Source organism: Conger conger, chromosome 15 (genome assembly GCF_963514075.1).
Source record: "Conger conger chromosome 15, fConCon1.1, whole genome shotgun sequence".
Lineage (NCBI taxonomy): Eukaryota > Metazoa > Chordata > Actinopteri > Anguilliformes > Congridae > Conger > Conger conger.
The window spans coordinates 23,284,355-23,308,737 of NC_083774.1; the positions used below are offsets into that span (position 1 = coordinate 23,284,355).

A 24,383-nucleotide genomic window follows, 5' to 3' on the forward strand; every position below is an offset into this window, starting at 1 on the left:
TTCGATCCACCATCTGTCGTTGTTTTACGTAGCTAATAAAGCATGAACAAACAAAACATCTGCTCCTCTTTCACACGCAATAACATTTCCGCTCGCTGGGGATTCTTTTCAAAAACGTTCATCTCATTTCCAATACGCCTTTGAGAGACTTTACGAAGTTACTCGACCAAACGATTCCTTGCCTGACAAGTTCAGCCGAGAACCTACCATGTCCCTGTCCTTGTTGAAGAATGTTTGTACATTTCTATTTTTGTGTTATTGGAAAGCCATTTACCATAGGCACTTTTGTCAATAGACTATCTGTAGCCTATTTAAAAATAACTAAAGAGACCAAAGATATATTTCAAACTAATAAATCACGTATATATTCAGATATTATGGTAGCCATTATCGACTGGAATGCATATAATCAGCTAATTGGGCAACAATCCAATTACTGAAGCAGACCAATGTACTTACATTTCCTGATGTCTGTCTTTTCCACTTCAAGCATGAAAATGGGACTGTCTTCTTCAGGTGTATATATGCATTGTGGGATACAGATTAGAATGCAAATTTCTTGGCTGTGTGAGAGGCTGATTCTAATTCTGTATGTGAGCCAAAACTAGCCGTCAGACTCGATTTGAGTGTAAAGCCAGAGCACAAATTCATATACACATAACACCCCCACTTAATTTTCTGATCACGTAAACCTTTCAGTGTGTCTCTTTCACTAGAAATCAATGATACAATGAATCTGAACAATGTCTCAATGTTAAAGTAAAGAAGAGACTTAAAAAGGTTATCTTCCGTGACATCTACAAAAATACATTTATTAGGGCTTCACAAAACTTTGTGCATGTATTTCACAAAACATATCAAGAAAATGTCAGACTTCTATATTGCTTTGATACAGGGGTGAGGAGGCTCAAATGGACTGGTGCACTGTCCATACCATGACCTTTCTTTTAGTTGGTGTGTATGTGTGTGTGTGTGTGTGTGTGTGTGTGTGTGTGTGTGTGTGTGTGTGTATCAGTTCATGAATGTCAGGATTCTATGTGCGTATGTAGTCTTCTGCAGAATTTAAAAAACTCTTGCATTGCTGTTCTGGATTCTGGTGTTGTAGTGTCAAGCTCTGGTATCCATGGCGTTACCTCCACTGTGCCTCAGTTTATTCCCCTCCTGTGTGAATACTTAAAGTGCCAACAGATTCTATCCAGTAACAAGACTGGTCAGCTCTTGCTGCATTCTTTCCATCCACTGCTTCCTTTCCATCCACCGCTTCCTTATTCTAGAAGGATCTGGCTGGTAACAGCAGTGCTCAGTGCTATACAGGGCTATACATGTTTATGAAGGGGTGTGCCCCTGTCCCTACTGCCACTGCTGTCATTGGTCAGGGACCTTGATTCATAACAAGGCAGAATCTAGAATCTTCCTCTTCAGAACAAGCAGAGACATCTTTCAGTGTTGACCAGAGATGACCATCTGCGTAGTGCAGAGAATCCTTATTAGTCTATTAGTCTATTAGTGGTTGCAAGATTTAGATAAGCTATTTTCATGCATATGTGGCTTATATCTATCACACATTTTAACACCAAATTGAGAAAACCAGTATCAGTAACCCTAACACACAAATCCAAGTAGACAGCTGTTTATAGCACCTCTATTTGATGGTTGTTAGTTTTAAGTGCTTTAAATGCCTGTGCTAATGTGCTAATTGTTTGCATTCATTTATAGCAGAATTTAAAAAGTATTCATTTTGGAGTCCAATATTTTAACAGATAAATAATTCAAATATATTTCTTAAGGAAAACATTTTTTTGTCTTTATTGTTCATTATCAAATTCTACTCTGTTTTTGAGAATTAATTCAAGACCACATCCGTAATGAAACTCAAAATGACACATTGAATCACAGGACACTTATAATGGCCTCTGGAAAACAAATTAAACAAACACAGTAGACTATAGTAATTATGTGTTCCTATACACTCAGATTATATGAATTAACATTGCCTTGACTCATACCTATCCTGGGAGACAAAAACTAAAATCCACCAATCACATCACATGAAGACATTTACACTGCTACAGGTTATAGGAAAACCCTTTTGAGTACCCTGAACAAATTAGGGAATTAAGCAATTCAAATACATGAGTGCACTTGAAAGAATGTACTGGGAAAATGTGGATGTACTGGGAAAGCGCTTTGGATAAAGGTGCTATATAAATGCCAACCAAAATGTGGAGGGACAGATTGTGTGTGTGCGGTGTTTTTTTTTTTTTGTGAGGGGATGGGGGAGTTATGGCACTGGGAGGGGCTCAAGTGAAGTCCTTGGAGATGGCCTCCACGAAGTTGGGGGCGGACATGAGGATGCCGATGGTGCAGAGGACGGTGAAGAGCGAGAAGGCCATGAGGCAGAGGCGGTCGATGACGGCGGCGGCAAACTTCCACTCGTTGCAGACGGACTCCTCCTCGTCCTGGTCGTGGAAGCGCTTGGCGATGTAGCGCACCTCCTCCAGGATCTTGGCCAGCTCGGGTTCCCTTGCCCCGCCCGGGGGGGGCGCCGGAGCGCCGGGGAGCAGCATCTCCTCCTCGCCCGTGGCCACCAGCCGGCTGCAGATGACGCCCGAGTCGGGCGCGGTGGTGTAGTGCATGCTCTCCATGCCTCTGAAGCCGATGTAGAGCATGTTGCCGTTGGTGGACTGCGGGGGCGCCGTGTTGGAGTTGAGCTCCACGCTGGACAGGCTGCCCCGCGGCTGCTTGTTGTTGCAGGCCAGACGAACCTTCTTCTCCCCCGGACGCTTCATCCGGAGGAACCAGGCGCACCAGTTCAGCAAAATGATACGCGTCTACACACGTCAACAGAGCAGGTAATTACCACAGGGTAACCCGTTAGCATTAGCAAATTCCTTAACAAGCCATTTCCCTGCACTGCCCACAATACGACTCCTACTACCTTTCAGTGTGTTCCCTTTTACACCTGCAGCTTAGCCATACTACCCATGTACCATACAGAGCCCCCACTCATATTTCAATCCCCTTCCTGGGCACGTAACCACTGATGCGCCAAGTGTAACCTTCAAGGGCTTAATGGAATTTCAATGTAGCGCTCATTCTTCGCACTGAAGAAGGAAAACAAAATGAACTCACCCATTTTGGCATTTTGCCCCCGTCAGGATCGTGGTGGTGGTACTGCAAGACCAGGACTGTAGCGATCACAGAGAGGCCCACGATGACCATGGTGGTGGCAAAGTACTGAGCTGCCCATTTGGAAGGATTTTCATTAATGTACATTTAAAACAGTCAATTATGCACGCATTATCAAACATTTCATTTGGCTCCGATTATTTTACTACACGTATTCAGAAGAATATATTCTTAAATAGAAAGTACTTTTCTTTCATGGCGTCAAAATGCTTGTCTTGTACATGGGGGGAATTTTTTAAAATGTGAAACTAGTTTGTGACAATCGTAATATTTGTTTTCCAGCAATAATTATACAATGTTTTGCCAGGATTTGGTTATTCAGAGGATAACAAATGTCAAAATTTGCACAAGCACATTCATTATACACGACTACAATGTATTTTTCATATTTCAGCAATTAATTGTGGGATGACTTTTATTTTGTTGCAAATGAATGCCTTTCAGAACATTTATTTATTTTCGAATACACTTCTCTAAGAGATGACAGAATGGTAAAAAATCTGAATGCAACCATGCATTCTTGATCAGGTCTAAAGTAAAAATGATGACTTCATCTTTCCGGGAGTTTCCATCACAAAACCTGCCAGTGAGTGTTTTGGGTGAGAAATGAAGCCTGCGAGCTTGAGCGATCCCATTAAAGCTGACGTTCGGATGGGCGAGGGATAAACAAACACCTTTCCCAGTGCTGAAGGCTCATGTTTTTACAAAATGCTGCCTGCCCTACTTGACAACTTCCTGCCGTTTTCAGTCTTAATCTCTTCTCCCTCATCATTTTAAAAAGTTGGTTATTTAGCAAAGGTGCTGACGCAGTTCCCTGAGGAGAATAAACTTTGCTCACCGATTAGTGGCACGGAGTCTGATGTTGCTGGCATAATCTCTGCCACCAGGAGCATGAAGACAGTCAGAGAGAGTAGGACCGTGATTCCTGGGACAGAGGACCAATCAGACATCAGAAAATCAGCAATATTAGCCAATGACGGGATATGGAAAATAGAACACTAACTTCACTTCATTGTTAGCCTCAGTGTACATGACAAACTTTAGACTTTGAAGAACTTCATTTTTCCTGCGGAACTTGATTTGTAGTGTCAGATACACAACGCAGTAAAATCATCACACAGAGACATCAAAACGCTAAAATCAAAGCACCAGAGGACTGAGAATAAATTGCAACGCGCACTCATTTACAGATAAGACATTTACAGCAGCCCAGTACAAATGACTGTTGGAGGAGATATAAATAACAAAGTGGAATGGTTGCTGTGAAGAGGGTTAGAGCTCCGCTTAGTTCAAATTAAAGTCAGGAATGGATGGTCAGTCCATTTGAAAGCTGAGCAGGGCACAAATACTGAGAGGGCTCTCTTGGTCCTGACAGGGACAGTCTGAACTCTGTCCTGATGGTAGCGGTACATACAGCTCACTTAAGGAGTGAGTGGGGGGTTAATATTTTGTACACAGCCCTTCTGTGTGTGCCAGCCCCCTAAAGGCCGCACTGCTGGCTTCTCTGATCCTCCCATCATTCACCCAGACTGTGCAGCATGTCTTATCAGTTTTAAAAGCAGAGCAAAGCCTCTAGGTGAGTAGAATATGCTGCTGATGGTCCCACTCCGTTTCTTGAGAGCATTCTTTATCCAAGCTCTGTTCACCCCTGGACTGAATGGCCTGAAAAACGATTGAGCATACAGCTGTACGGAGCACTAAAACAAAGTTAACCTTCATTTAACAGCATTCGCAGTTCGGCAGTCTCGTAGGCCTGAATGTTCAAGGTTTCTCTAGGAAGAAACTCCCTCAACCAACTGTGGATCATACATAATTCACCTTCTGGAGGTTTCCTAATAAGCTCCACAGATCAATAACCCACCAGAATCTCCAGGAACTGAGATAGATTTAACACACTCCCTATAACTTAGAATTCATTTCACCCCACCAAGCTAGTTTGCTCTTAGGTTACTCCCACAAGCAGGAGGAGAGGTTAATATTACATGATATGCATGATACATTCACCAATGTCTGAAAATCTTAATATTAATGACTCAGATAAACTACAGCAGACTGACTGTTTCCTAATCTAAGCACCATCATGCTCAAGATGTAAACAGCAGGGTGTCGTTTGAAGTAAGACTGCAATTCATTGCAGTTTCGCTCAATTAACTTCCAGTAGTCACTGGTTCAAGAACATCAATTAGCTGCTGCCACAGACCAACTGTCAGGGGAGTAATGATGCTAGTGACACACAGACACCCTTTTTAAAATCGCTGAAAAATCCAGGGATTAACTGAGGGAAAGAGTGTGGCTGGACACACAATGCATTTGGCAATTGTGAAAGACAAGCAAAGAAAAGTGGATTACTGTGTGCTACAAAGAAAAGCAATTGATTTTTATATGCGTATCGATTTTTTAGCTGATTAAGTGTGAGTTTAGCTACAGGTCAATACTTAGAATACACACCTATGTGTCTGCTAATTTAGTTCCCTTGAGATTTTCAGGGCTTCTCTCTAGTTTTAAGTCCTTTCCAGTTCAGCTGAGAAGCCTGAAAAGCAGGCCAAATAAACTTTGCTCTTTACACAGATGTCCCCCTCCCCCCACTTCCCCTCCCCCTGAACAGCTGAACCCTGTTCACATGTGGCCACAGACCAGTGGACCTTCACGCTTTTTAAACAAAACACAATGTTCACTCGGGGAGCTCAGAAACCTGGCGTCAGAGGGGCACGCCCGTCCTTCCGTGATTTACGCCCCCCTGAGTCAGCAGAAGGAGGCAGCCCTGCTGGAGCGAGGAGAACACACGACAGCTGCACCGCACAGTCACTCACTCACCTGGCCACAACCAACTAATTACACAAAATGCTAATTAATTCACTTTGACCACAATTTACAGGTGCATTTCATTAGTAGCATTCTGGGGCAGGGAGGTTCTTTCCCCCCGAGCCCAGGAGTGAGGACAGCCTGGACTGTTCTGGAACCGAAAAGCCACGGAGGAAAAGAGTGTGAGGACACCACAAGCCGCTGTAAACAGTCAGTAATGACCATCAGAATGGTGTGTTCGTATATTTAGCGGTGGATGCAGGTTAAACGCAGGTTTCCCCTGTCTCACTGTGCCGTTATCAAGGACCTGCAACTTGGGGACAATTGCTGCTGGTGACATGGAACCACGACACCACAAATGACCTTCTGTCCCATAACCTTGGTAACTAGCCTGTTACACAATCCCGCTCCGTTCATCATATTGACACTACAAATAAAAGCTTCAGTGCGACAGTCTACTTTCTACATTATAGTCTGTAGCCTGACTGGAAGGGGGCATTCTGTACTATTATACTCCTGTAGATATAGTGAGCTGAGTCTGTTACCCTGTCAGATCAAAAGTGGAAGGAGGAAATCTTCTCCGGAGATATATAACCCTTTGTAACTTGCATAAAATCCCAAGATTTCCATATGGCACTCTTGATCTTATACCTTTTTAACCTATCAAAATGACTGCTATAATATGAGCTCCTATTAAATTTGCTCATCTTTCTGAATTTTCTCAACCAAAGCCAAAACCCCTTGAAGTTTGGGTGGAGACACTTCATCTTGGGCTTGGGACTGAAAGGGCTGAAGAGAAGCAGGGTGGTAATATTAACTCACCCAGGGAGATCTTCTCTCCCGAATCCGCAGGCAGGAGGAAGACCAGCAGGGCCAGAGTGGAGATGAGCACGCAGGGGATGAGCAGGTTCAGGCCGTAGTACAGGGTGCGTCTCCTCATGACCACCGTGAAGGTGACGTCCGGGTACGGCTCTTTACAGCAGTCATAGAACCGCTCATTCCTGTGTCCAGGGACCTCTGTACCAAAAGGTCATCGCACTGAAGTTACAAGCTCAGTGAATGTCCCCATTCAGGGGAAACGACAAAGGTTACATTGTACCAAATTCTCCAGCCAGATACTTTGTTCCAAAGATTCAGGTTGAATAAAAATTTGGGCAAACATTCAAGGGCGATTCGACAACAAACTTCTGATAACGATTCCACTTTGCAACCTACTACACCACACTTCAAGTAGGCTAAATGTACACACGCAAAACCAGACATGAAGCACAGAAATGTGTACGGTAAGAATGTTCAGGCCATGAATTCCTCTTCCTTTTGAGTCTCGTGTGTAAATTGAGATCTCCCTGAACACAAAAGCTCAGCCCAGCTCTTGTCATCACCTCCAAACAGCACTCCTTTATTACAGTTAACACAGCCAGAGCAGACCCCTGCACCAAGCTGATATCAGACCTCTATGGACCCAAGGGAAATAGGCACCACCAACACAGCCCACACTGCTGATTAATTGCCCAGTCCCACCCCCGCTGTGAAAGGCTTAGCTTTGCATAAAACAGTCACAATGGACGCCTTCCTTGGCTGTGCTGAAGCTGGTGCCATTAAAACTGAATACTTTTACACACCCACATTCAGAGCCTGAAACAAAAAATGGCCGCTGTGTCACCTGCCTGTAGAAAACAACCACTGCCAAGCAAGCACGCATCAGAGCAGAGGTGCGTTCAAGATCGCTAACTTTCAAGATCGCTAACGTCAGCGAACTATTTGAAAAGGTAGTGCGCAGCAAACAGAAATGGCTGCCAATGGAGAAGATGCGGAGAGAACAAAAGTTGACAATTATTTGGTTGTTATAATACACTTTAATCAATGTAATATTTCTTCTTAGCTTAAAAAAATGTATCACAGTTACAACGAATCAGCTAGCTGGCATTGTTCAATCTAAGTCGCATCCATTTGTATTCAAAATGCGTTGATGGTAAACTAAATGGAATGTTCATTTAATATCGTTTGCTATGCTGCAAACATAGTTGGCCGAGAACATTCGCCGTCTCGAACGCACCTCAGGTGGCACAGCGGTGAACCAAGGCGTATCAATGGCAAACTCAGGGGCAAAATGATGAAACAAGTCAAGAAGAAGAGCCTGAAACAAAAAACTTTCAACATAAGTATTCAGAGCAGGTTTAGCGTCTTCAGCCTGGGGAAGATCAGTCCTTTCCTTTGCTTGTTTGTTTGTTTGAACACCTGTTTCACCTGCTTTAGGGAAGTTTGGGGGAAATAGCAGTCGGTGCTCGCACTCTGCTGACGGCACAGTGCGGCGCATGATGGAGGCAGTCAGGGCCGCAGCCCCTGCAGAGGGACATTAGTGGGTTTGAGCTGAATAACAGGGAGGGACATTAGCGGGTTTGAGCAGAATAACAGGGAGGGACATTAGCGGGTCTGAGCAGAATAACAGGGACGGACATTAGCGGGTCTGAGCAGAATAACAGGGACGGACATTAGCGGGTTTGAGCAGAATAACAGGGAGGGACATTAGCGGGTTTGAGCAGAATAACAGGGAGGGACATTAGCGGGTTTGAGCAGAATAACAGGGAGGGACATTAGCGGGTTTGAGCTGAATAACAGGGAGGGACATTAGCGGGTTTGAGCAGAATAACAGGGAGGGACATTAGCGGGTTTGAGCAGAATAACAGGGAGGGACATTAGCAGGTTTGAGCTGAATAACAGGGAGGGACATTAGTGGGTTTGAGCAGAATAACAGGGAGGGACATTAGCGGGTTTGAGCAGAATAACAGGGAGGGACATTAGCAGGTTTGAGCTGAATAACAGGGAGGGACATTAGCGGGTTTGAGCAGAATAACAGGGAGGGACATTAGTGGGTTTGAGCAGAATAACAGGGAGGGACATTAGCGGGTTTGAGCAGAATAACAGGGAGGGACATTAGCGGGTTTGAGCAGAATAACAGGGAGGGACATTAGCGGGTTTGAGCAGAATAACAGGGAGGGACATTAGCGGGTTTGAGCAGAATAACAGGGAGGGACATTAGCGGGTTTGAGCAGAATAACAGGGAGGGACATTAGCGGGTTTGAGCAGAATAACAGGGAGGGACAGCAGGCCACCCACGCAGGGCTGCGCTGCGCTCCTCGCCTCTTCCCTGGGGGGACCGCCGGGGCGGTCTGACGGGCTACATCCGCGCACTCCGTCCCAGCGGGGGCCAGAGGGGAGAAGGCTCCAGACCCAGAGGAGGGATGTCTGATAGCTCTCCAGCACTAGCAGCGTGGCAATCCATTTGTTATGTAACGGCCCTTCCGTTAGATTAAATGTCACTTCTCTCCTGTGGCCAAGCCAGATGTCCTGACAGCTTTAGAGTCATTTTCATACTTTACACAGTGAGCCGCCTGAGAGGACTGTAAACTCTGCTAGCTCAGAGTTTGTCTCAAGGTTGCAGAGTCTGTCTCGGAACCAGAGACGCCACACCACGTGAAGTTTGAAGTCCACGACTGATTGTTGACGATTATGATGACGAATTCGTATTATTTTCGTCAATACGGAGGTAATCCCTGGATGGCATGCTTGCACAGTGCTTCACTCAGAAAAGCTTGGTCAATAATGCTTACCTACAAGGTCCCACTCTCCATTGGCAATGTATCCAGTTGTATCGGCTTCAATCATCTGCAGGTCGAGGGACCAGCCTCCGTAGGTCCAGGAGCCGAACTTGAGGTCGCACCTCTGGACGTCGAACGGAAACCAGCGAACATCGATGTAGCAGGTGCTCTTGAAGATGCCTTTAAAGGACAGGGGCACGTGAGATTAAGCCCCGACAATAAACTCTCATGAATTATTATTACCCATTAAAATAACTAAAATCAACAAATCACTCTGAATGCACATAACAAGCACAAATCTAAATCTACCCATCAAATACTGTATGTACTAAAATATCAGTTCATGCCAAATGCGTGTTGCATCAGAAACCATTCTAGAACTATAGCCATAAAATATATGAACTCAATACGTGTACAACCGCTTAGAAGAAAGTCATGATTAACATACAGCATAATTCATAGTGTGCAATCTGCTATAACCACATCTTCACACTTTCCTTGGGGATTGGGAGGGCAATCTACACACAGGCATGCATGATATACTGTATGTGAGCCGACCACAGAAGTACTCAACTAATCCGGAAAGGTTCACAATTTACTATGCTGAAAACAGGAAGACATGAGAAAATGATTCCCTGTTATGAGTGAGGGGTGAAAAAATGAACGTGGAACAGTCAGGCAGCGCACTCCCGGGGAGGAAGAAGGCCAGCGAAAAAACAACGCCGCGGGCAGAACGGATGAGGACGAAGGTCCTTCATTAACTCAAAGTGGAAACTGTGGGGAAGACAAATGCCCGAAAATCCAATTTGGTCCCAATCGCGGAGCAACTGGAAAGTGTCTCCACAAGTAATTTCCCTTGTTCCCAGAAGGGATCCCACCTCTTTCCGGAGACAGCTGTGCCTTGTGACACAAATTTGTCAGGTCAGTAACCTTGTGAGGATCGGTGGCAGTTAATATCCAGCACTAACCCCCCCCCCCCCGTTCACATATACAGTGCCCCCCCCACCCCCCAAAGCCACCCACCCACCGTCTCCTTATTAATTCACTTCAAACACAGGGATGCCACAGTTTATGCCTCCATCGATTCCCCCGTGGTAAATCCCTCAGCTTTTCTGCAGAGTAAGGGGAAATCTGAAAGGACGGCAACAGGCAACACAAGCAATCACCTGCCGTGACAGGTGAGTCCAGTGACCTCCTTTACTACAGGGGGCTGGTGGGGGGAGGGTTCACACAGTGAACAGGGATCTTTAGGCCAACGTGGGAGACATTACTGGGTCAGTTAGTTTCAGTGCGTGACACAAAAAGAACAAGACATAAACTCCAACCTCCGAGCGGTTTGCAAGCATGCAGGAAGGACAATGTCCCCAGCTCTCATTTAAATGTAATTGCACTTTTCTAATTCATGTATAAATCAACAAGCGTCTTCATGACTTTTGCAAAAGGTCATAAATTTGATTTAGAGTGAAAACGGCACATGTTTCACACATGCCCTCTCCAGGCTGTGCCCATATGGCCCTGCTCAAAGGGAAAAGCAATGTGTTGCCGATGGGTAAGAAATCATACATGTCATCTTTATATAATTTGGATCAGCATAAGGAGCATTCAAAATTGTTTTTAGCTGTCAGCTCAGCTTGGTTTTCAGTGTATTATTGTTTCAGCATCAGGAATTATGATCTGTTTGAAGTGCAAATTTAATCAGTTAAACAGAGATCCACTTCTAATTTACATACCACAGAAAACTGCTGTCTACTGAGACACTTAAGCTTGATTTGAACCGGTTATATAAGCTCATAGACATAGTCAATAGTATACGGTAACCGTCCATATCATACTGTAGATATTAACAGTACATTAAGTCATTAATTTAATTGCCATGCAGATGGGGATCTGGTTTAAATTACCCCTTCCTTATCTTTGAAAGAGTATAATTTCTCATAAGTATATTTATTTTCACTGACTGGTAGCTAGATCTCACCTGGTGGCAGGTACTGGCAGTACCCGGAGGAGTTGACCAGCACATTGGTGTGGAAAGTAGCATCAAACCTCTCATCAGCACTGTTGGGGGAAAAAGACCCAGTCTTCATGCAGAACAGCATTTACGTGCACATAAAATGTAACCTTGTAGGTTTAGCGGAAAACGATAAAGCACTCTCGTGGTGACGAGCCGCTACAACCGCGTGAAGGCTGTGTAAATCATTGCTTATTCATTGCCCCGCGAAACAAACGACACACTTTTTGGGTCAATAAAACATACAGTATGTATGAGTTGTCGGCTGTGGGCTGAAACCACACAAATTATTCTGAAGCCAGAAGGCAGTGCCTGCTCTCAGACCGACAGGGGAAAAGCCACAGCTACAGAAATACAACCGAAACACAGGCCCAGTGTACCGTACAGGCGCTAACGCACATGAATAACATGGCACACTCTGTGTACGGATTCAAACATTTCTTATGCTTGTCATTAATCTACATTGTCCACAGTTCCAACATGAGATTAGACTACTGGCAAGTAGGCTCTCTTAAACCTACAAGAGTTTGACACAATGACGACACTTCTCAATATATGTCTGATTTCTATGTAAAATATGTGTTTGAATCATTTCTATTTAACATTTTTTATTGGATGTAATGTAGCCTCTAGTCACAGTTTAAACACAGCATCTGTCAACTACAAATCCCCTGGCTTGGACCTGCACTGCATTAGTTAGTATTTATCAAATAAAACAGAATAGAAGGAATTCAAACATGGAAAATCATACACACCACTACTCACTTAACATTCCGCAGGTTCTACCAAAATATAACCAAACCATCAAGAATTACAAATGCTATGGAGTTTAAAATGCACATATTGAGCTTCAGATGATAATACTCTCAAAAGGCACTCTCAAAGGCAGCTATAAAAAATAAATTACTTTGGATAAAATTATTTACAACAGCATCTCTGTTAGCAGTAGACATCAAGAAGTGAATGTTAATAAATACATGCATTTTGCATAATATTGTACTCATAGAAGTGTTAACGGTGCATATTTTTTGAGAACAGTGCTACCAGATTCCTCCCAGTGTAGATACACATAATTATAAAAAAATGTCCACTACTGCGGACTTAATTTCTGTAAATGAGTTGCCAAGGGGTTTTAGACCAAGCAGGGCAAGTTCAACTGGGGAGAATGCACTCCAGCACAGAGTCAGTGGAATGCAAAGTACACAGTACACAGGCTGTGTGCTCACAGTCATTAACAAACAAGCCTGGAAGCACTCTCTGTTCCCCATGCAGTCTCCCCATTCTCATTTATTCTGTCTACCCAGCCCTCCCACCATGCAACGATTCATCAGCCTCCAAGTACCAAAAATGGTTCTTTGGCTTGACTCCATGGAGGAATCCCTTTCAGTTATTTATGGAACCTTCTATCATACGGAGGGGTGAAGTGTGAAAGATTCCAGAAAAATGAACATGTTTCTCAAAAAAGAACCCATGAACGACAAAGGGTTCTTCTCTGAAATAAAAGGGTACTTTGGAACTATGGTTCACCTGGATGCCTCACCTGTTATACAGCAAAATGTCCGGCTTCCATATTTGGCTATCGGGAAACCTCACATTTGACACGCCAGGATACTCTGAGGTGTTCCATTGAAGGTAGTGGTCATTCCAGTACTGGAAGATAGCCATCAGTTTATAATAGTTATTATGCACATACAAAATCATACACACATATACATACACTCAGTGAGCACTTTACTAGGTTTTTATTGGACTAATTCTTTAGATTATTTAAGTCTTCTGCTGCTGTAGCCCATCCACAGAGAAACTGTGGTGCGTGAAAATCCCAGGAGATACTCAAACCACACTGTCTGGCACCAACAATCACTCCATGGCCAAAGTTACTGAGATCACATTTCTTCCCCATTTCTTTAGTCAGAAAAACAGCTCAACATCTTGACCACATCTGCATGCATTTAGTTGCTGCCACATGACTGTCCGATTAAACAACCTAATAAAGTGCTCAGTGAGTGTATATTTTGCTCAGATACATTTACTTTTACAAAGGAAAACCATATTTCATGTCTCCCCAAAATAATAAATTCCCACAGCCACAGTACTGTGAATGCTATCTTGTCAAACAAACAAGTGCCCATGTCAAGCGCACACCTGCCTGAGTCTGTGATAGCTGAAGAGATGAGGAAAGCTGTCACATAGCAACCATCTCTCAGCAACATACATTGGGTTGTGCTCAAGAACCACAAACTGAATTGGTTTCTATAAATATGTTTGCTTTAGTAAACTGTGAGTGTATTCATTGTGTTTGATGAAATGCTTTATTAGGTAGACCTGCACACCAGCTTCTGAATGCTCAATCATGTTGCAGCAACTAAATGCATAAAAGTATGCAGACATGGTCAAGAGGTTCTGCTGTTTTTCAGACCAAATGTCAGAATGGGGAATAAATGTGATCTTTGACTTTGACCGTGGAATGATGGTTGAGTGCCAGACAGTTTGATTATCTCAGGAAATGTTAATCTCCTGGGATTTTCATGCACAAGAGTCTCTAGCGGTTGCAGAGAATTCTGCTGGAAAAAAAAAAGAGTGAGTAGCAGAGTGATGCATTGTTAATGAGAGAGGCCAGTAGAGAAGGGCCAGACTGGTCAAAGCTGACATGAAGATGACAGTAAGGCAAATAACCACACATTACAACAGTGGTATGCAGAACGAACAAACAAGGCGTCAAACCTCTTAAGTGGATAGGCTACAGCAGCAGAAGTCTAATAACATAAATACCCAATAAAGTGCTCACTGAGTGTAATGGCTGACAGGTGGGTAAAGAAGTAGAGGGACTTGAAGTAAGAGGAGCGTAACCTAGACCTAAAAAATACCAAGGACAAGATACAAATAAATGACAGCTGATGTTCTCACGAAAGAATGAAATTGAATAAAGGAAATTACATTTGGAAATGGACATGGAAAAAAGATACAGAGGACGTGACCTCAGTGTGTGTACAACTCCAGGTATCAGACCTGGGCCACCTGCTGAAGTCCGCATTCCTAACCCTGACAGATCTAATTAGCCATATTAGCAAGATGAATCCATTATGAACCCCTCCCTCCCCCCATCCCTGCAAGTCAACTTCAATTAGCCATAAAACAGGCAGCTCTTTAGAAAACAGTTGCTAAGTTTAGTAAGGACGGCGTATATTTCATCCGTAATTGCATCATCCCTGTCTGACATCATAGCTTGGCACTGGACAAATATGTATAATAGACTGCAAAAGAAGAGAGTGCTCACAGAGTGGATTACACAAGAGCAGGCCCATTACATCAGCTTCCTTCAAGAGCTTAGCATGCTCTGCAAATCCACTATAGACACTCACATCACTCCACACGACTGAGTCAGGAAATGACCTCAAGAACTCCAGATCCTTCATCTCAGGAGATGGCCGTTTGGCCGCTGTATGGCGGTAATGGATCAGATCCCTATGCTGGATCTCCCCTATAGTGCTACAGTGGGCAGTGTACCACAACAAAAAAAGGTCAGCAGAATTGTGACGGGAGCCCCATGCGTACATATCCTGAGTGAGGCTTTACTGTATCCTGTAGGGCCCCTTATTGTTCCACTGCAATCCGTCAAACATGAACTTAAGCTTCACGTGAATATAAGATATGCAAAAACTATGCAACAGCAACTTGAGATCAATTCATGCTATTTTGCACCCACCAGCAAAATATATTTTGCCCAATTCAATGTTTAAAATGCATGAAGGCAATACGCAGAATTCTTAAGTCAGTCAAGAAGTGAGGAGGAGAGGGGAGAGGCATAGAGGGGTGCAAAACCTAATTAAGCAAAAAGTGTATATTAAGCCTTGCTTAAAAAGGCGAAATTAAAAAGGTATTTCTGCAGACAACATACTGTACATTTCCTATTTATTGTACATTGTACAGATATGGGTCTGAGAGATTTTTAATGGGTAGCTAAACCTACCCCTGAACTAGGAACTAAACTTGTTTTTTTAACACTGCTGTCGCACTATGCAAGTTTTTTTGGCATTAAGAATTAATATAACAATACAAGAGCTCCTGGAACACTGGAGGTGCTTTTCCTTTGACATCAAATATGCCGGCAGTGTACATTCCCGGAACGTTTAACAATTTATTTATTTTCTGCACCAATTACCAGATTTGTGTAGGTAAACATCCATCTGTTTCTTTTGAATTGACAGTTGCTTGGCTCTTCCCATGATGATGGATGACAATGGAATTTTACAGACGTTACCTCATTTTTATGTCCTAGTGCAACAGGAAGTGATTGGACATAAAACAGTTCCTTAAGACTGAGGTGAAGTAGGATTTTATTGCAGGTTTGTTTGCTTTAATTTAAAATTATCTTTAGGGGAGTCAACAATCAAGCTTTATTTGTATAGCACTTTTCAAGCAAGCAAATGCAGTTCAAAGTGCTTTGTGCAATTGTTACACCTATTACAAATAGTCTTGATCAATATAAGGTTTTTACAGAATAAATACATATATCAAAAACATAGAATAAAAGTATAGTTTTCCAGTGTGTTAGAGCATAATATTACCTTTGATTTTCTTCTATAGCCTTTTCTCCTCATTTTCATCAAGAGTGCCAATAATTCTGTCCCTGACTGAATATTATGGCAACAAATGAATGCTTCTTTATTTCTTTATATTGTTTCTTTTTTTTAATTAAAGTATATAATACTATGGCAGAAGCTCATGCCTTCAGGTTCTTTTCGAGCCAAATAAAGAAGGGAAAAGATCATTTGGCCTTACAGGTTCATTTTTAAGGATGCTTAATGCACCTATGTCTGCATGCCCACAAGGCAATGTCACTTGGCCTGTTTAATGATCCTATGTTTAATTTCCGTAATGTAGGGGCCTCACAATGCCAGGACTGTGGAGTGAGGCTGCTTTTCCAGCCAAGGCAGAGGGAAAATCAGAGAGACTACTGTTGTCATGAGACTCCTGGGGAATGTTTTTTGGATAAAGGACAAAATTGTGCATTCAGACCACGGCATGGTGCTGCAGAGGGCGTCTCCTGACCATCAAGATGCGCAAGATTAAATGGATGGCTTAAAAAAGGCAATCAAATAGCAAAACAAAAGCTGTATCTGGACAACAGTGACCATTCAGTGACCATGAAGCAAGTTGGGAGGCATGGATTAATTATACAGAATAATATTATACAAAGGTAATAAAAAGTGGCTTACCAACTGTAACCATATGTTGGTTGTTAAAACCTGGTTCTTCTCATCCTGTAACATATTAAGGCACATTAGCCTATGTTTCTCTTCAAGATACATGTTAATGATAATGCAAGTATATCTTCTAATTTAAAAAGTTAACGATTTAATTTTATTCAAAGATCTGTAAATTATACATTTCAGAAAAGACAATAAGAACTTGATTAAATTCTTGATAAAATTTACTGTACAGAATACTTCTCCTGATATGACTTTTACGTCCCTTGTACTGTACAGCTACTCATAAAAACAACAAATTAATGCATTCATTTGAGTTTCCCCTCTTGTACACAGATACTTAAAAATCATCATGGCAAAGGACATAAAAATCCTATCACAGCAGTAAAAAGTGGATAACCTAATAGCTAAAGAAAACATATTACAACAGAAGCACATAAAGACATAAATTGTTTCAGGAGACAGTACACTTAGTGCTCAATAACTATTCTTATTATAAGGAATACAACAACATACTGACTTGCACATAGAACACAAAAAGTATCTAGAAAACCAACACTGCCTAATAGCACTGCACAGCATTCACCATTATAACCGTAACAAGAGCTTGAATCACACTACTTTACCCCCCAGTTAACAACGTCTGGTTCCCAAAACGTTTTGGACAACATGTACATTATCCAATTTATGTTGAATATTACTTTTTTGGCACACTGTAGGGAAGGCTTTTGTTACTTGGTTTTGTTATTCCCCTTAAAAAGAGGAACGTGTGAATAGTTTCAGTGAGCTCATTTCTCACTTCTCACCGTGTTTTTCTATCAAAAGCCTTCATCGGAAAAACATGTCAACACAGTTGCTTTTAGGTGGCTTCATCGTGGAATTATATGTAATTATCCTCTCATTTACTTTCCATTTTCACGGGGCACTTAAGGATGTTCTTAAACAGAAATGACTTATTAGGCACAGTGGGGGGCACACAGAAAGGAGATGTGTAGGAGTGCGCAGCTCGCACCATTAACAAGCCGTCATACTACTGCGTGAAGAAATCCCTCCCAATCCCTTCTTAAATCCAGCATGATTTCAGCTTCACCAAATTAGCCATTTTACTTCCCCAGCTCGTAATCCCACACGCTGACGACTGAACCATGGACACAGATGTGCTAACGCAGTACACGGAATATGAAACGGCTGAAAGGGAAAAGGACTGAAAAAGCAGGCTTCAGTGACTCAGTGAACCGAGCTTCCGCCGTGCAAGAGGGCACAGGCCAGTGCCATCGATGAGTGGCACAGCTAGGGGTCTCTGCACAACCAGGTGCCACAGAAGCTCGACGGAGGCACCATTGCATTGGCTGCCAGAGCGACCGCTCCGAGCGTACTCTGGGAGCGTGTCCAAGGGGAACTCACGCACTCTGGGAGCGTGTCCAAGGGGAACTCACGCAGTGCTCCTCTGTAAGTATTTGGACAGTGGCACAATTTTTTTGGTTTTGGCTCTGTACTCCAGCACTTGAAATTAACAAATGAATATGACGTTAAGACTGTCGGTTTTATTTTAAGGGTATTTACATCCACATCCATTGACCCATGGAGGAATTAAAGCTGTTTTTATGACAGCCCCCCCCCCCTGCTTTAGGGGACTAAAAGTAATTGGACGAATCAACATAATATTAATTAAAATAATCATATTTATTATTGCAGGCGGCACGGATGGTGCAGTGGGTAGCACTGCCACCTCACAGCAAGGAGGTCCTGGGTTCGAATCCCCGTCGGCCGGGGCCTCTCTGTGCGGAGTTTGCATGTTCTCCCCGTGTTTGCGTGGGTTTCCTCCGGGTACTCCGGTTTCCTCCCACAGTTCAAAGACATGCATAGGCTGATTGGAGAGTCTAAATTGCCCGTAGGTATGAGTGTGTGAGTGAATGGTGTGTGTGCCCTGCGATGGACTGGCAACCTATCCAGGGTGTATTCCTGCCTTTCGCCCAATGTATGCTGGGATAGGCTCCAGCCCCCCTGCGACCCTGTTCAGGATAAGCGGGTTCAGATAATGGATGGATGGATATTTATTATTGCTTGCAAATCCTTTGCATTCGATAACTGCCTGAAGTCTGTGATGCATAGACGCCAGGCACTGGGAATCTTCAGTGGTGGTGCTCTGCCAGGCCTGTACTGCATCTTGAGTTCCTGTTTTTCTGTTTGCATTGGATCATGAGCAGTTCCTTTCTTTCCCCACACTTATTCCATTACATTCTGTTACTGTATTGATTGTTTCTCTTTATTTTAGAGACATTTATGCCAACAATATGGGAAGAGTTCTTGACACATTTGATGGTTGAATGGGTTTTTCTTCACAACAGAAAATATTCTTCAGCCGTACACTACAGTGGGCTCCCATGGGCTACCAGGTTGTTTGCTATTGCTGAGTTCACTACTGCAAATAATGTACCAGAGTTGATTCTGACAAACCCAATGTTTTGGCTATGTCCCTGATTAATTTACTCTGATTTTACAGCCTCTTGATGGCCTGTTTTAATGACACTGAGATTTATTTGGTCCTCACATTGAGATACAACAGCAACAGACTCCAAATGTTAATGCTATGCATAATCAATTCTAGAAAATTCTAGACCTTTTGTTAGTTTTATTGTGCATGAGCTAATGATGCAATAGCACACAGCTGACCAAGAAACAGCTGAGCAGCCAATTGTCCAATTACTTTGGATCCCCCAAAATGGGGGAGATGCATAAAGATATGCTTTTCGCATTCGGTGGCCTTTGGCCTAAATTCAGCAATAAGAACCACACAATATGTGCACAAGGCTTTACCGCTTTGGACTTCAGCACCTACAGATTTATTGCTTCCCAGTGTTTGCTGAACGGAGCACATCAGATTGAACTGGCTGGATTGTCCATGTTGACACTGGAAGGCAGGATAATTCAAGCCCTGGCTGAGATATACTAAGACACTTGCTGGCACTCAACTTGCCTTGGCACCCACAATTACAAGAGATAAATAGGTGATGATGTAATGGCCCGACAGTAGAGTATGTTCCAAAGGGACATACTTGGTTAGAGAAATTGGGTCTGGCATTCCAGGAGTATGACAGGTTAAGTTAGCCACAGTTCTGTGGGTTCCATCTCGATTAGTTCTGTCCAACAACACGAAGGATGACCACAAACTGATCCTCTGATTGGTGCAGACCATAATAAAATTAGTTCTAGAGTGCTTTTGAATAAACAATGACTAATATGGTATCCGATAACTGGTGCCAATGCCACTGTGCAATGGTAATTTAATTTTATGGTAATATTATCACACAAATGAAATAAATTACATATTAGATACAATTACAATTACAATTACACGTTATTACAGCCTATTAATATTAGTTTGTACTCATGGGATTCCACGGTCTGTTGCTTGTGTGTGTGTGCATGTCCGGGTACATATTCACCCCCCTTCCAGAATTATTGTATTGATCCCAGTCAGCGCTGATGGATGGGCGCACTAACTCACCACATCCATAATCTGCATTAGGCTGAAACTGAAGTGAACGGTAAGCGAATGGGAGTCATTGAACACAGGTCTCTCCAGCGGGTTGTAATTTCTCATCAGGTCGTTGTACAGTCTCCGCTGATGCTCCCCTTGCAGGGAGACTGGGCAGAAAGGGAAGAGATTGGGGGGGGGGGGGGAGAAATAATTAACTTTAGAATGAACAATTGTCTTTTCTACTAAGCTCTGATGAAATGAATGGATACTTGTCAAGCGGTAAAAGCAAATGGATGGCAGAGTGGAAAAGGATCAGGAGGAAGTATAAAAGACAGAGCTGGAGAACAAGAGACAATGTAATAAAGCTAATCAAAAACAGAAAGTGGAGAAAAACAGAGGAGAAACACATTAAGCACTGCAAAAACCAAAAGCTATGTCACTCAGCAAGGATTTTAGTCTTATTTTCAAACTTTAAATCTTATTTTGATTACTTTTTTTGGTAAATAAAACAAAAATATTGCCAATGAGCAAGACAGTTTGACTCAATTCAAGATTTACCAATGCAGTCAGAAAATTTAACTTGTCAAGCAAACAGTAACTTGAAACAAGCTAATATTTTCAACTTGAGAGAAAGAAAAAAAGATTTTAAATCTCATTAAAAGACTAAGACACTATTTTGCAGTGAGGGAGAGTGTGTGAGAGAGAGAAATAATGAACTTTACCCATAAATCTGAAAATATCTGAGGTGATATTTTCCAAGTTTTTCTTTCTTTAAATGTCATCAGCAATTTGAAACAGAGTTAATTAAAATAAAGATAAAGATTAAAGAGATGAATTCAAATATCTGGTCACACTTTACAATATGGTCCATTAATTGGCATTGAGTAATGCAGTTGTTAACAAAAACAAATCAACATACAAATGCCTTAATTAAGCATAAAATTATCTTTTCCTTAGTTCATGTATTTGTAAACTACTAACTAATGTATTAGTTATCTGCAGATTTATACATTCGCAAAGCATAGGATAAAAATATAATTAACAAATACATTAACTGTTTTTATTTTTCATTCCAATATGAATTCACATTAACTAGTAGTACTATGTAGACATCAACGTTAAAGAATGATGTTCATATCCATAAACTGTACAGATTAACTTCTCAGTAGTTAGTTAACAACAACATTATTTAATACCAGTTCATGTCGCCTTATTGTACAGTTTACCAAAGATTTGAACAGAAGTGTATATCCTCAAACTTGAACTGAACTGGTCTTAGAAAAAGCACATTGCTGCTCTCACTTCAAGAGAATTTCATCAAAACAAGGGTTGAATGCAGAGAAATGTCAATGTTTTGCAACAGGGACTGAATAAGAACTTGGGGACCTTACAAATCACAGCTAGCACTGTGCATTCAGACCCTGACTTATTGATCCATGAATCTTATCGAACACAGGACCCCCAGATCAAGAGAAAGAAACTCTGCTTTTCCCATTAATTTCAAACCATACACCAGCATGGTGGGGGAGGGGGGCTTTTTCAAGGTAGTCTGGGGTCAGGAATGCAAAGCAGGAGTCTGGCGGAGGTAGACATTGACAAGGGCAAGGTGAGGGGGACATTTTCTCCCCCCCTTCTCCCCAAAAACAAGCTTTCCGGCTGATGTCTTGAGCCTGCACAGAATGTGAAACTCAGAGTTGTTCTTGAGACGAATGAGTTGTTCAATTTCTCCATCTTTCAGGTAAATTTGCTTTTAATGGGTCTACAAACTAGAGTAATGACAGCATGACACAATGTTCAAATCTATAACATAATCTTTATTTTATGTGGTGCGTAGGTTTACAGAGGTGGTTACATCCATTTGATATTTAAAACTAATTTACTTAAATATCAGAAGATCTCAGTCACCATGACAACTCAAAACAGGAGAATATCTCCCTTCAATTGATCGAGGGCTAAGGCTGGGGTTAGAGAACCGATGACTTCATATTGTCCTCTTCTGTCCTTTAAACTATACGCTTCCTATCCATTCATCTCCAATGAGCCATTAGCCCAAATGACCGGAAAAGCACTTTTAGTGCACGAGCTAGGGCAGAATTTGCTCACAACTCACCATTTCCACAGGAGCAGGTGCAGGTCACTTACTGCTCTTGTTTGGCAAAAAGACTACCTTTAATATACATCAGCGGTGACATTAAAAAAACCGGCTCGCATTTCCAGAATCGAGCTAAATACTGGATAGACGCAGCGTGGCACAGAATCAAATTAGGAATTAAATTTATGTAATGAGACATATCGATTAGACCTAAAATGAATGAGCTGTATGTACGACTCGCCGAGACGCCAATTAGAGATGGAGAAACGTAAACTCTAGATTCATTTAGGCTATGTTAAATTAAATGCTGCATGAACATCTGACAGACAGGGCAGACAGCGAGACCGCATATGCTGTTAGGCTACAGCGTACTGAAGATGAGCGCAGCCTGCAGATTGATGTCATAACGCCAATTTGATTGGGATCTACAGTACACCACGTCCCCAGTTACAAGCTCCCAATTCGAGGACTCCATTTGCTAATGTTAGTCGGCACTGCCACTTCGTGCATTGTTTTAGCACAACTGACATCAGTGGGGGGACGGTGAACCTGCTAATCAGCACGAACAGAAAACATCTTCAAAGTGCGACTGGGTGGCTTTCCATGTACAGATGATGAATAATTTACCTGCAAAGGGGCTCATCAAAGTCTTAAAATGTTGTTTTGCCAAGAGAAATGTTACGCTCATCAACAAAAGACGTTTACTTATTTGCCTCAGAAATAACATACAATATGCATTAGATTTCATATTACATTTCAAGTGCCATATCATTCGAGTCGAACATCTCGAAAACAGGAAAAGTCACTTACAAAAGTTGTCATTGTAGCTAGCAGATGAGGTGGGTGGATATGAGCAAGAGTGAATCGGCTAATAAATCTTTCTTTAAATATAGTTTATTTTCATAGCGGTAGCATATGTAGGCCTATTACATAACCCAACGTCTAAAAGAGTAAAAGGTGTGTCCCAAAACATAACTTATTTTTCTCGGAGATTCCTCACTGTTCAAACTACCTACTAAATTAAATGTAACATTGTCGAGAACAGCACTTTTTGATTATATGGATGGTTTTCCCAAACAATTAGGACACACTAGCTACTCAAATGCATAGCATATTCTAATCATTCAAATGCATGCGCGCTGATTCAAAATGATCAAGTTGCACGCTAAAGTTGAGTAGCCTAAGCTTATGCCCACACGAAAGAGAACAGACGGGACGAGGACGGAGTAACCGCATAAACACCGCCAAAAAACATTGAGCGATTAGCACAACAGTGGAAAATATTGCATAATAATCGTTCGAAACAAAAACAAGAGAATGGAAACAGTTCACTCATCGGACCATAAAACAGACACATTCCATATGCAGCTATGAAGCGAAGCTGTATGGATTTTGATTCAAATACATCAAAATAGGCTATGCTTTGTACTGAAATTTTTAATTAATACCATGAAAAACCTACCGTCTAGCAAGCAGGCAGTGGCAATAATGTAGAGGGCAAAATTCCGAGTCCCCATCGTACTGAAAGGGTAGGTATACTAAAGCCAATGCCTCGCAGCCTAAGTTGCAGTCTGGAAGAGATTAGTTCAGAAATTCAATGGAATTAACATCTGGTAGGCTATCCCGTTATCGTGGCTCGCGTTTCACATGGGTGAGATATTCATTCGGACGTTTCAACTATGAGAAGCAAGGACGACGTGAGTGGAGATGGGTTTGTATTTGTGCGCGAGTGAGAGGGCAATGCCGCTCCTCCCTTAAGCCCCGTAAATGGGGTAGGGGAAGATTCGGAGTTGGCTAATGATCCCACATGGCCGTGACAAAGGCAGTGAAGTCGGCTACTTTTCAGGCACGCCCTGCCCTGTGCTGTGCTGTCATTCACTGTAGTGGCATACGAAATGCGAACTTCATAAGGGAAGGAAACAATCTGAAGCTAATCGTCAGATAGGGCTAGACGCTTAAACAATTAACAGTGTGACAGCTTCAAAATTAACGATCAACTAAA

At 42.4% G+C, this 24,383-nt stretch overlaps 1 protein-coding gene across 1 annotated transcript; it reads right to left on the minus strand.

Moving 5' to 3' along the window:
• Nucleotides 1-1,778: 1,778 nt before the first annotated feature.
• On the minus strand, nt 1,779-24,165 carry LOC133111025 (neuronal acetylcholine receptor subunit alpha-7). Its single transcript, XM_061221156.1, has 10 exons — nt 23,844-24,165; nt 20,317-20,456; nt 16,818-16,862; nt 13,139-13,248; nt 11,566-11,645; nt 9,603-9,770; nt 6,814-7,008; nt 4,028-4,114; nt 3,133-3,242; nt 1,779-2,831 (listed from the first exon to the last, which is right to left on the minus strand). Exons 1-10 carry the CDS (start codon nt 23,896-23,898, stop codon nt 2,301-2,303), a joined length of 1,521 nt encoding a protein of 506 aa, XP_061077140.1. The 5' UTR covers nt 23,899-24,165; the 3' UTR covers nt 1,779-2,300.
• Nucleotides 24,166-24,383: the final 218 nt, after the last annotated feature.